The sequence below is a fragment of the Rhinolophus ferrumequinum genome, chromosome 7 (assembly GCF_004115265.2).
Source record: "Rhinolophus ferrumequinum isolate MPI-CBG mRhiFer1 chromosome 7, mRhiFer1_v1.p, whole genome shotgun sequence".
NCBI classification, from domain to species: Eukaryota; Metazoa; Chordata; class Mammalia; order Chiroptera; family Rhinolophidae; genus Rhinolophus; species Rhinolophus ferrumequinum.
Window position 1 is genome coordinate 73,768,703 of NC_046290.1, and position 13,611 is coordinate 73,782,313.

Sequence of the window (13,611 nt, forward strand, 5' to 3'; positions counted from 1 at the left end):
TACTATATATTTGACCCCATTTTACACATCTGCATGGCTTCCTTTATAGCTACTAAATCAGCAAAAGAGTATTCATTATTTGCAGCACAGAATTTTAAATCTTTGGGTTAAAACCACATCTTTAAGGGCTAACGCTTTCATAAAATAATCTAGTTACATTATAAGAAGTTTATTTTATAAAATCCTGGAGAGCATAAAAAAATTCCTAATTACCTGGTATTTAACCAAGTGGTTTTTATTTTATAACTCAAGACACATGTAAATTATTGCCAAGCTTTAGGTATAAGCTCTCTTTTAATAATTCTAATTGATTATCAAATTTTTAATATTTCAAATCCCTATCTTGGAGGTAAAGTACAAAGAAAAGTAACTGAAATTTGAATTAAGAGTCAAAAAAGCCTAAAAGGGAATTACACCTTACAAAATCAAGGGTACACTGTTCCATGTCAGCCAATTGCAAAGATGGAATCCCAGCACTTAACTTAAATAATTGTCTTTATTCTCATATATTTAGAACTGATTAACAGGAAAGGCAAAATATTAATACTGTCCAGCAATTACTCAACGTTTACCTAATAAATTTGCTGCCCAGATCTCTGGAAGCCTATTTCCCATCTTTTCTTCTTTCCTTAAATTTCACAATCTTCCTGTCCTCCCCAGCTGTCAACATCTAGTAACAATGAGAAGACTGCTATCACCAGAGACTCATCTTTTCTTGTCACCTGCACATCTACAGACTCACCTACACTTGTACCTTCACAGTTACAGGACAAGTCTCTGCTCCTAAAGGCCCTCTCCTTGAAATCTCAGTCCCAGCCCTACTCATCTTCTCAAGGACTTCACTTTATCTTTCCGATAATTTATCTTCACTTTATCTTTCCGATAATTATCAATTACTCTCTTCTGGAACATTCTAAAAGCAAACAATCACACTTATTTTTTGGGGGTAGGGGCAACACTTTCTAGGCCCAACATCCAATTGTGGACCCTTTACTTTCGTAAAGAATTGGGTACAGTGACTGCTTGCACTTTCTCACCTTCAATTCCCTTCATTTTTTAATTCATTTTTTCCCAATGCAGAATATATGCAACCTATTTACATTATAAGGGGGGTGGGGGGTGGGAGATGAGGGTAAGGGGGATCAAATATATGGTGATGGAAGGAGAACTGACTGGGTGGTGAACACACAATGGGATTTATAGATGATGTAATACAGAATTGTACACCTGAAATCTATGTAATTTTACTAACAATTGTCACCCCAATAAATTTTTAAAAATAAATAAATAAAGCATATTATATTGAATATCCATAAACCCACCCCCCGAACCAGGAAATTAGAATATTACCTCTGAAGAGTATACACCTTGGACTCTACACCTATCCTATCCTGCGGGCCTCACCACTGCCCTCCGCGTCCCCCGCCCCCCCCGCAAGATAAATACTGACTTGATGCTGCTGTTGTCATTCCATTGCCTTCTGAAAAAAGTTTTCACTATTTTTGTATACTTAACCAAGACATTTACTTCTGTTTGTTTTTAAGCTTTATGAAATCGATTCCAGGAATGGTTTTCACTCAGTGTTCTATCTAGATTCATCCACGTTTTTGCATGTTAACTGTGGCTCATTCATTTCCACGGCTGTATAATACTCCATGTATGAGTACACCACTAACTTTTCTACTATTAATTAACATTTGCGTAATATCCAGCTTTATAGTTTTCAGGAAAAGTACTGCAATGAACATTCTTGTATACACTCCTGGGCCATATAGGAAAGTTTCTCCAGAGTACATACCTAAAAGTTGGAATACTAGGTAGTCTACCACGCAAATGTTAAAATTACTACATAATTTCAGTGAATTTGATCTACTTCGTACCTCAACAAGCAGTGTGTAAGAACTGATTCATATCCTCTGGAACACCTGACTTTGTCAAATTTCCTAATTTTTGCTAATCTAATGGATGGGTAAAAAATGATACTTCCTTGTGATCTTAATGTACACTTATAACTCAAAAACATTCCCAAACCTGTTTCCTTCATTCTCACTATCATCTCTTAGTCCAACAACTCATTCCCCCCCCTTTTAACTCTTTCCAATTCAATCTCCACAAATCGACTAGAGTGGTCTTTTTAAAATATGTGTCAAACCAATTACTTCTCCACTTAAAATCTCACTGATCGCTGAATAAATTCCAGGTGCTATGTGTCCTGGAATTTCCAATTCAATCTCCACAAATCGACTAGAGTGGTCTTTTTAAAATATGTGTCAAACCAATTACTTCTCCACTTAAAATCTCACTGATCGCTGAATAAATTCCAGGTGCTATGTGTCCTGCATAGTCTGGATCCTGCCCACTTCACCTCCTATCCCTCTTTAGTCATTCGCTTCTGCCCTGCCACCTTCATACATGCCAGGCCCTTTTCTTTTCAATACCTCTGCTCTCAACTTTCCTTTTGCCTAGAAAGCTCTTCCTCAACTGCAATTCTCTTTTAGATCCAAGCTCAAAGTCAAATCCTAAGAAAAGTCCGCCCTGCCGGTTCTGATTAATGTAGTTACTTTCTATCGTATCAGTGTTTTATTTCCTTCACATTAATCATCACAGTTTGTCACTTATCATGTTTGTATCTTGCTATAACGCCTCGTGCACCACAATGTGAGCTTCACAAGGAAATCTTATTTATTCTGTTCACTGATATAATCCCAGGATCCAGCACAATGTTTGGCACATATTAAATGCTCAATAAATATCGGTTGAATAAATAAATAATTACTATCACAAATTACATAACACTTACTACTAAAATATTACTTAATAAACTAAGTAATAGTGACTAAAGACAATTGAACATAGAATCAGGAAGAGCACAAAACTCCATCTCGACCTACCACTGTCAAAACCAATTATGTTTATAAATTTCTTTCTTTACAGATTTTCTAATACGTTTTACTCCCAGATTTTCTTACAGAATTAATCTCAAGCTGTAAATGTATATCTTTTGAGAAGTACAAAATTTAATGTTAGTTCAAGGTAAAATACATTTTTTCCTAAGAAAACATATTCACCAAAACAAATCCCATGAGAAGACTAAAAATTAGAATCAACCAATTACCATATAAAAAATTAAAATTATATTAGAGCTACTCCCTCACAATAAAACACAAAGTATAAAAGGTTTCACAAACAAATACTAACAACTTTTAAAGAATAAGCTATTTAAACACCAAAGAAATCAAAACCAAAAAAAAGATACACATTCTTTTAGTAAAGCAAGTATCAAACTGTTATCGAGACAGAAAACTGGATAACTCACACTGTGGGTCTCAATATAAAAATGCTATGTAAAATATTAGCAGACAGACTCCTGCAGCTCGCTAAGACAAGAATAAACCATGACTATGTGATCATGTTGGGTTTATTTTAAGAAGCAAGGGCAGTTAAATATTAGGAAATCTAGTAACAGAATTACTCCTTATGATCATTAGTTAAAAAGTAAAAAATCATTATGATCATTTCCACTGATGCTAAAAAGACTTTAATAAACTTCATCAAACATTTTTGCTAGAAATCTATAAACAAATAATGGGAATATTTCCTTAGTGTGATTTTAAACTGTGTGTGTGTGTGTGTGTGTGTGTGTGTGTGTGTGTGTGTATGAAATCAACCTAAAAGACAGAATCATTCTTACTGGGGAAATGCTAGAGCAAAGGTTTTCCTAGGCTCCTAGGTCATTTGTAGCCCGCTACCTGTTTTAATAAATAAAATTTTGTTGGAAGACAGCCACACCCATTCACTTACGTACCTGTCTACGGCTGGCTACTTGTATACTACAACGGCCGAACTGAGTAGCTGCAATAGAGACTAGCACACAAGGCTGAAAACATCTACTATGTGGCCCTTCCCAGGATAAATCTGACAACCTCTGAACTAGAGCATTCCCATTAAAACCAGGAAAAGATAAAGATGTTTACCATCAATCACTGATTTCTGGAGATATCAACTAATGCAATTAGACATTCAACTAACATTCAATGTTTGCAAATGCCTCCATTTCTGTGAATATATCACTGATTTCCCTGAGGCTGCTGCTTCTCTCCTGCTGTTCTCTCTACTCTACAGCAATGGTAGCTCTAGTTCACTCATTCCTAACTCAACCAAGGTGATCTTTTAAATGACCATGTTTTCCTTAATAAAGCAAAGTGAAACACATACTGCATTTCAATAGACAATGCTGAAATTACCAGTATTTTTACTTTATTCTTTGTAAAATACAGAAACATAACAAAAAATTAGTAAGACCTACTGGTCTTACACAGGGCTTGTAAATGCAACTAGTAGCATCGCCAACATTTCCATGTGATACATAGTATTCTGGTACAATACACACAAAAATAATAAATCTCACTGTTACACATACCCTTCCTGAAGAGATAATTCTTGGTTTTCTTCAGGACCACTGCTATCACTCCGTAGTTCAGGTTCATTCTCATCTTTTCCTGGCAGAGTCTCCCAGCTTTCATCACTTGAGGACTGATCTTTTTCTGTACCAGAAAATCGATGAGGCAAAGAAGCAGACCATTCTCCATCACTACATTCTGAACTGAAAATTTAGAACAGAAATAAAATAAGCCCTCATTACATGTGCATTTATCATTTGGAGTGTTAACCAGGCATCATGATGTAGAGTGGATTACTGATGTCACGTGTCATCAGGTGCCAATTCAATTTTTTAAATATTTAAAAAATAAACACAGAAATAAATATATTCAGTAAAACATAACTTTTTCAAATGGATATAGCATATGGCAAATAACAAAATTATCAATTTATTGTTTTCTTCACTAAATAATTCCATGGTGTTTATATATAGGTTCTTCACATTTTAGACATTTCTAAATAAAGTTTTCAATATAACTTGGTAATTATAAATTAAATGCTATCTAGAATAAATAATAATAGACTTATTACTCATCTAGCCTGGCAAAAACAACATTCTGATTACAGACAGCTGATGAAATGTCCTGTATGAATAAATTTCTACTATTACCATATTTTAAAAATTTATTTTTCTTCCTTTTTCACAAAAGACTTTAAAATGGAGAGAGATTCAAAATCACACAAAGCAGCACTGACAAATCTTTAGAAGAGTCCTTTGTTAGGACTGTGAACACAAAATAAATTTCATTTCAAGAGAATATTTAGATAAGAAAGCAAAAGGTACGATAAAATGGTTTATAAAGAACCTTAGAAAATTACTTTCGGTTATATTTAACTTGATTAATTTGGTTACATTGAACTACTCTTAAAACACTAGTCATCTTATACTACCAAAGTCAAAAACATTACTGGTCAGTGTTGAAAACAAATCTTAAATGCCCCTTCCAACCATATCAACTATTCTGGTCAAGAATCCTGTAACAATTTCCCTTTGTGCATTGATTTTTGAGAAACCAAAAAAAAAAAAAACAAACAAATTTTAGGTTATGTTTTTTAAAGGAAATGAAAATTGATTAGGAAAATTTATTTTCTTTATAGTGATGATATATTATTAATATCTAGACTAGTTAGTGAGTTCCTGTTTCTATAGGTAGATGAACCCAAGAGATCAAGATGCTATTAGCAATGAACTCTGAGATGCTAGAAGAAGTAAAATCAACATCTAATTTTCCGTAAATGGTGGGCAGCAGGGCACAAACACCCTGAAGAAGAATGCAATATAGCCCTACCATAGCAAATAAAAGGGGTTCCTTCAGCGGGGATGAGCCCAAGTTGCTTCCAGTCTGTAAAATTTTCTGTGACCCAAAGAATAATCTTAAGAACAAGTAAATCATTCCTAGGCTTCTATCAGTGTCAAAATCTAACACAGAAAATAGTTTTAAAGGAGCTTATTGAGCTAAGTTTCCTTGACTATGAAGCTTCTCAAATAAAGCTGAATCACCAACTCCGATTTTGATGACTTTAACAATTAGGGTAAGATTTTATACTAATTTGTGGCAACTTTCAACATACTGAAGGAAAGCTCATATTGAAAACATTTCACTGAGCATATGATCCATTCAAAAATATATGAAACTTCTAAACTTTTCCGGATTAATGGAATATCTCTAAATTTTAACATAAAAAGAATATCTATCATCAATAGTCAATATATTTAAGAAGACTATGTCAAAGACTGGCCAACTACAACCTTTTGGCTAAATCTCTGGCCCTGATGCCTTTTTTCATGGTCTGTGAGCTAAAATTGTTTTTTTATATGTTTATCTTTAATTTTGCCTCTTGGTCAGCAAAACCTAAAATATTTACTATCTGGCCGTTTAAGTTTACAGACCCCTGGTCTATGTCATCATTACTCATTAAACATAACCCTCACCTCTAAGAAGGTAGTTTTTAAATATATATGCCAGTCCTGACGACCATATTAATAAGCTTTAATAATTACCAACTGCCCTCCAAACATTTTTGGATTTTCACCCATTTTCAAAAGTTGTATTTTTAAAACAGATTCATCTGCCAGTAACTCCCTTTCTTCATTTTCTAACTGTTAAAGTTACTACTCTGCTCTCAAGCTGGAAAGCATGTATCTTTGACTCTTCACAAACTCATGATTAAGTCCTTTCTTACTTTGCATCCTTTCTGTTCTTATGTACTAGCTCCTTTTTCCCTGCCTCTCCTAAAACTCCCTCTTTTAAGTGCTTTTTTCCACACCTAGACTTAGCTTGTTAATTGGTGTCCTTAAATTTAATCCCACTCCCTGGACTCACTTAAAAAAAAATGTATTCTGAGTAATCACTATCAGTTCAATTTATATCAAATAGTACATTTATAATATTACTTCAAAAACCTTCCACAGTTCTTTCCTCCTAAAGCAGTCTTTCACAAGCTTAAGGCATGTGCCTGCAGCCTTCACAATTTTTGCTACAACTGTGCATTAATATTGTGTCCTAAGGTGCACAGTAGTTGGGAACACAGGTTCTGGAATCAGCTTGCCTGCACTTGAATCCAGCAATTGTTAACTGTGAAAAACTTACTGAACTTTTCTATGCCTTTATCGCTTTACATATCACATGAATATAATAATAGTATTTAATAGCTCATTGAGTTCATGCTATGAGCAAATGAATCAATACATACAAAACTATAAATATTAAAACATAATATTTGCTACATAACTATTTGTAAATATTTTTAACATTTTTTTCACTCAAATGCATTTAGTTATCTCCTAAGCAATATCCATAAAATTCCAAATTGAAGAGCTAGCTATATTTTTTTCTGATCCCAATTAAAATAAATATATAATGATAAAAATTAATAACGCCTGTCTATGCACCACTTACAACTATTTCACCCACTTCGGAAAATTCTGGTCTATAAGAAAAAGTTTAAACTTTGAATGGCATTTATGATTTAATACAATCTGATTGCAGTGACTAATACACTTTTACATCTTTTTCTGTTACATGAATACTCTATTCCAAATACCGTCCCTAAAGTGTGAACTGTCACCACAACCATTCTTCCCATCATCATCAAAAATGTCTTCACAATCACTTCACCTTTTTTCCCCTTCAGGCCAAGATCATTACTTTAAGACCCTCACCTAATAAAATTTCTTCTTTTGTTTTTCAATTAATTCATAGACGAGACTTCTTGTTTATTTAGTCAAACTCACTATGGCGCAGCTGCTTAACAGTGCATTTAAAAATACTTTTCGTAAGTGCAAAATCAGTTTCTTTAATAATTACCTGAAAACTGTCCAAGGAGATCAGCCAGAATAGTGAAAAGTACTTGTAAGCTCTTGGAATTTAACTAAGACTGTGCAGTAGCATGACTTTAAATAGAGAACTTTTAGTGATATGATTTTATTTGATAGGGGCCAACAATTAATCCTCTTTAAAATATGTTCCAAAAATTAATACACATTTGTGATATAAGTGATATAAAGTAATATATGAACAATTTCCTATTAATATTTCATTCTGAACATTATCTGTGACAAATTTCAAACAATGTCTATACTAATTTATAGCTCTAAAAGTCCAAATTGACTCATAGGGCTAGTCAGAGGAGATTATGCAACTCTGATTAAAATTTTTTACTATAAAAAACAAAAATCCTACCACAGGCAATGTCCTTATTGAAGAAACAAAGTACTATATTTATGTATATAACATCAGGTGAAAGGTCCATTTATGACAGCCTTTTTTTCACCCCTGGTGATTAAATGCCACATTGGTAAGAGCAAGCTTTGAAGTCAGTTAGATTTGGGTTAGGATCCTGGCTTGGTACTTACTAGTGAAGTAAGCCTGGGCATCTAACTTCCCTAAGCTCATTTTTCCTCATCTGTAAAATGAGAATTTTAATATTTACTTCTAGGTCTACAATGATGTTTAAATGAATAAGGCAGATAAAATCTTTAGCACAATTTTTTGAAAAACCATTCAATAAAAGTAACAATTACTTCTTTCATTGTATGAAATGTCTGTTTAGACACTTCAACTGAATTTCCTACCAACACACCACCATTTTCCTCTTCTCTCTACCAAAGAAAATCCAGTCTACTTCCTCTGGTTTGTCTTACTGAATGGCAATGTCAGCCATCGGGTTATCCAATTGGCTTTAAAAGTCTTAGTCTCTCTTTATGCCTGAGGTCAGCAAATTATGCCCTAGTCCAGGAGCCAAAATTGGTCATCTGTCCATTTTTTACGAGCTAGAAGCTAAGAATTTTTTGTTGTTGTTGTTTTTGCATTTTTAAATGGTTGCATAAGTAGCTACAGAATATCATCGATTTTATCTTTTATCTTTTGGTCCACAAAGCCTAAAATATTTACTACCTGGTTACCCCTTTAAAAATTTTGCAGACCCCTGGGGTCCAGAAAGAGTTAGCAAAGAAGAAACCAAAATTGGTCAATAGAACAGAAACTGAAGCAGGAAAGGGTGAGCAAACAGCTCAATAGTAGCAATGAAGTCAAAGAAAATAGGTACTGAGAAAAGTCAACTGGCTGTGGAAATTAGGTCACTGTTAACATTCAACAATAGAGAAATAATACTGAGAATTAGATTTGGAGCCATTTAAGAAAAGTGGATAGTGATAGAAGCAGTGGGTGTGTAACATTTATTCTGAAAATTCAACAGTGAAAGAGAAAACATAAATAGGCAAACAGTTAATAGAGGGAGCAAGATCAAGTGAAGGGTCTCCCCAGGATTTAGAAAACTTAGAGAATGAGAGGTAGAGGGAAGCAACCTAGGAATAAGGATAATTGATAAAGAAAGGTGTCAGATATGACGGTAGGCACAGACTGAGAAAACTTACCTCTCTTTCCTAAAGAAGAAATCAAAAATAGGCACAGATACTAAGATATTCTAAGATGGAGAAGAGGAAAACAAGAAAGTTCACGTTTATTTATTTCAGTGTCTCCAGGAAAGCAAGAGACAATGTTATCTACTAAGAGTGGTAAGAGTGCATGAAACTAAAAGCAAAAAGAAAAAGGATTTAAAAACAACTTTTCAAGAAGAGCAAGCAACAGAATAGGACAAAACAGAACAAAAGAATCGTGGAAAAGAGGACCCATTTGTTCTTGATTATAAAAGTACATGAGTTAAACGTGTTAAATTTCTCAAAGTAAAAACTAAATTGAGTACCACTTTGATTTTCTATGGACTATCATTAGTATTGTCTCCCACTAGCATTTAGAGCTATATTCAAAAGTGACAACTGTAACTTACTCATGTTACTCTCTTTACACATTCAACTGTGCACCAAGAAAACCTTTTTTCACTTATGGAATGAAATTACATGTGATTTCTAGACAAACAATCATATACAAATCCTAGGTAGAAATAATATCTAGAAGTAATACCAGCCCAAAGCAACCCCTTCTTGACTAAATCCCTCAAAGAACTGGTTTGTCTTCCCTGGCATTTTTCACATCCATAAATACTCAACTATGTAGGAGCCTAGGGGAAAGTGAAATTTTAGGTAATTGTTACCTGACTAGCAGAGGATCAAAATCACTTTTTGAATTTTACTGAAAATAGTAGGGATGGAAATTGTGTTACAACATATAATTCTCTCCATTTTCAAAGATAGCATACTGAAGATAATCTCAGCAGTGTTGGACATTTCACCACTGAACTTCGTTGTAATACAGTGATACAAATGGAAGTAGTTCAAATCTACAAGCGAGTAAGTCCCAGATGGTTGTTCTTTTTCAATTGTGCCTGCCTTTTACAACTTTCTGGTTCTTTCTCTTAACATCAGAATATTGTAATCTGTAACTCGCAGCATGACTGAGGAACAAACCAATTTATCCGTAACTCATTACTTGTAAACTTCTATGAACTTGTAAACAAGATAAAAAAAAGGTTTACTAAAATGTTGAAGCATGTGCTTTAACATCTTTGTTTTGACTGCTCATAGATGTTTTATTTGTTGGGATACAGGGAGATCAGAGGAGCTCTTTCTTCATGGCTCTCAGTTAACATATAGAAGGGGACAGGAGCTTAATTTGGCCTCAAGATAATTATCTGTACATTTTGTCTTCCTCACAAAGCTGGTAAACACCAAGGGAACAGGGATCACTATTATTAGCATTTACCGAGTAACCGAGAACAAAATATGACACTTAGGAGGATTTCAATAAATCTTTTTCAATGCATCAAATTGAAATCAACTAAATGGCTAATATTCTTCTTATTTTGCCAACATCATCAATAACAAAAAGCTCCCCCGACATTTTAGGTAAGGTTTTAAGCAAGGTTAAGGCCTCGGGACAGTAAAACTGAAAGGAACCTCAAGTGCTATAAGAAATGGTCACGAGATGGCATGCCTCTCTTCAAAACAGTTAGGCCCAAGGTTAAAATGTGCTGGCATGGCTAAAAGGTCCTTTTAAACTCAAGATCTTGTTCTCAAACAGTTATTAAAGTTCTCAGGGAATATTTTGAAAGAGGAGGGAGTTAACCTTAGCTCTTTGGTCTAATTCCAAGTCTGGTAATTATATGCTCCCTATTAAAATTCCACTTGCAGTTCTAATTTAATAAGGTGGTGCTCAGTTCCTGTCAAACAGCTCAGAGCAATGCTACCAGCTGCAAAGCTTATCCCATAGACTGTAATGTTTCAGATGTGATGAAGTGATCATTTAAAATCTTTCAGGGAAGAAATGGGCCATGCAGTCATTAAAATACTTTTCCACTTATAAAGAATGTATAAACTATGTATTTTTTAAATAGTCAAAATTCCTCTATCTACAAATGTCGCAGTAAATTTTAGTTATGTTCTTGACAAGGGAGTTCTATTTGTAGCGATTATAATACAAACATGACAAGAAAACTTTTCAAGTATATCATCTTTAAGTTTCACAAAACAATGAAAACTCAAAAAAAAAAAAAACCACACAGACTCAAAGCAGAAGATATTTATACTTTCCTTCTCAGGGTACTTATGGTAAGTAGAGTCACCGTGTTTCCCCATTTCTCCAACCTGCTAATATCAGAACTGAGCAGGACTATAGGAAAACAGGCAGAGGAACAAGTGGCAAGATGAAACTGTATGTGTCTGACTACTCAATGACAACCTGTATCTGGCACCATATTAAAAGGCATCTGGCAACTGTGATTCTTTGTAGGGAGCAAAGGTAGGGGAACTAAAAACAGTAATTTAGAAATAGAAAACCTCCTTAAAATTGTAGAGACTACTGAAATGAGGTCCTAAAATATATTTTATGGCTTATAAATGCAAATATAACTGGAATCTTAGGTAGAAAGATTATCCTTGAGAAATTATTTTGTGAGAAGTCTTTAAAAAAATCCTGAGTGTTTCTGGCATTTCAGTGAGTTTTACAGAATGCTACAAAATTAGTTTCATCATTTAAGCACACCCATTTACAGGTTCTGTAAGTCAATATATTACTAAAAAGTAGAAAGAAAAAAAGTTTCTATTAACTATAAGTGCTTTTCTCATCTGTATATTCTGTTTGTACAAAATCTATCATTGTTCAGAATACAGACATTTCACTTAAGGGCAATTATAAATAAATATACTACTAAGACAATGTCCTATAACCATTTAAAGTCCAAAGTCATTCTAGACAAAGAAAATACTTCTAGTATTGACAAAAAGAACTGACTTAAAAACTAAGACACAAAAACTGCCCTTTCTCTTGAGGTTGGCAAACAGTGTAAAGATTTCATCAACTTTATTCGATATTAGGCTTGACTATAAGAAGCAAACAAAAGAGGTTTTTATTTTTAATTAGTGTGTCCACAAAGGAAAAGGCACAAATTAAATGATTTCTTCAAAACAAGCAAAACTAACTGGAGGAAAATATGCAACAACCTTATACTTTCAAAAAGATAAGTTACCTAAGAAGATACATTTATATACATATATGTGTGTGTGTGTGTGTGTGTGTGTGTGTGTGTGTACATATATATGTGTATATATATGTATATACACATATATATATATATATGTATATAAATAATAACCTAGAGGTAGAACAATCCAATCTAAAAACTTATGATTGAATATGTTCTGGAATTTAGATTTTTTCCCCCCGAAATTTAGAAATACTACCTAACAATGCTCAGTGGGGTTTAAGCCAGAACCCAGTAATCAAACACTCATATTACTGCAGCAAAATGTATGAATACTTGAAAGAAAAGCCCTCATTTTAGTGCCAATTTCCGTTTTTGGAACTTTATGGATTTTGGATAAAAGACTGTGGACCTAAACCGAAAAAATAGAAATTAAGTCAGGCAAAAGTTCTTAACTATTTTTACCCTTCCTTAGCTTCAAAAACAACAGGTTACATAAATATTGTCTGCTAACCCTAAAGTTTACAAACTTCCAAGATAGCAGTAAAAATTATATTTCAATTGTTTCTACAAGTTACTTATACTATATTATAGAACCTTAATTCATGTCCAAAGAAAACAACATATTTTATTGATTTCATGATATGAAATAAAATACATAAAATTCATTCATATTTTAAAGTATAAATTTCTCCCTTTGTAGTACTTTTTAGTTTTAAAAAATAACAATTATTTCCACAAGTTAATAACATCTTGAAAATGCACTGTAATTGAGCATAGTTAGGATTACAACCAGTTTAAAAGGATACCTGAACATTTGGACTCTGGGGTAATGTAAAGTCAGCAGCTAGACAAAGAAATTCTCCACTGCTCTCTTCTTTCTGTTGTCTTACAGTTTGAGAAAAAAATTAATCTATGCTTGTAAGAGGAATCAGAATGCTCATTATAAGTTATGTATTCTCTTGAAAACAGTAAATTGTCGTGGTGAAGAAGAGAGTATGGAGCTAGGTAATAAGTAGATATTCAAATTCCAGCCGCACCATTGACTAGCTCTGTCACCTCAGAAGTCATTTAAGTCTCTTGTGCCTTAGTTTCCTCATCTACAAATGGGGAAATAACAGTACACACAACAAGGAGCTGCTAAAAAATAAACTGAGAGATAGGAAAAGCAACATGAAGAATAAAGAAACAGGTGATGTTAATAAATATTGACAAAATTAACACAATACTAGCAATAAAAATTTATGATTTTAATTACTTTTTAAACCCAGAATGGCTTAACACAGAATTTTT

At 33.5% G+C, this 13,611-nt stretch overlaps 1 protein-coding gene across 3 annotated transcripts in view; it reads right to left on the bottom strand.

The window, feature by feature from the left end:
* The window catches only part of PJA2 (praja ring finger ubiquitin ligase 2), a 68,413-nt gene that overhangs the window by 25,715 nt on the left and 29,087 nt on the right, over positions 1-13,611 (bottom strand). For all 3 annotated transcript variants that reach the window (XM_033110397.1, XM_033110400.1, XM_033110399.1), the window contains one exon: positions 4,421-4,603. In XM_033110397.1, coding sequence (XP_032966288.1) covers positions 4,421-4,603 — 183 coding nt within the window. The remainder of the gene's footprint in view (positions 1-4,420; positions 4,604-13,611) is intronic.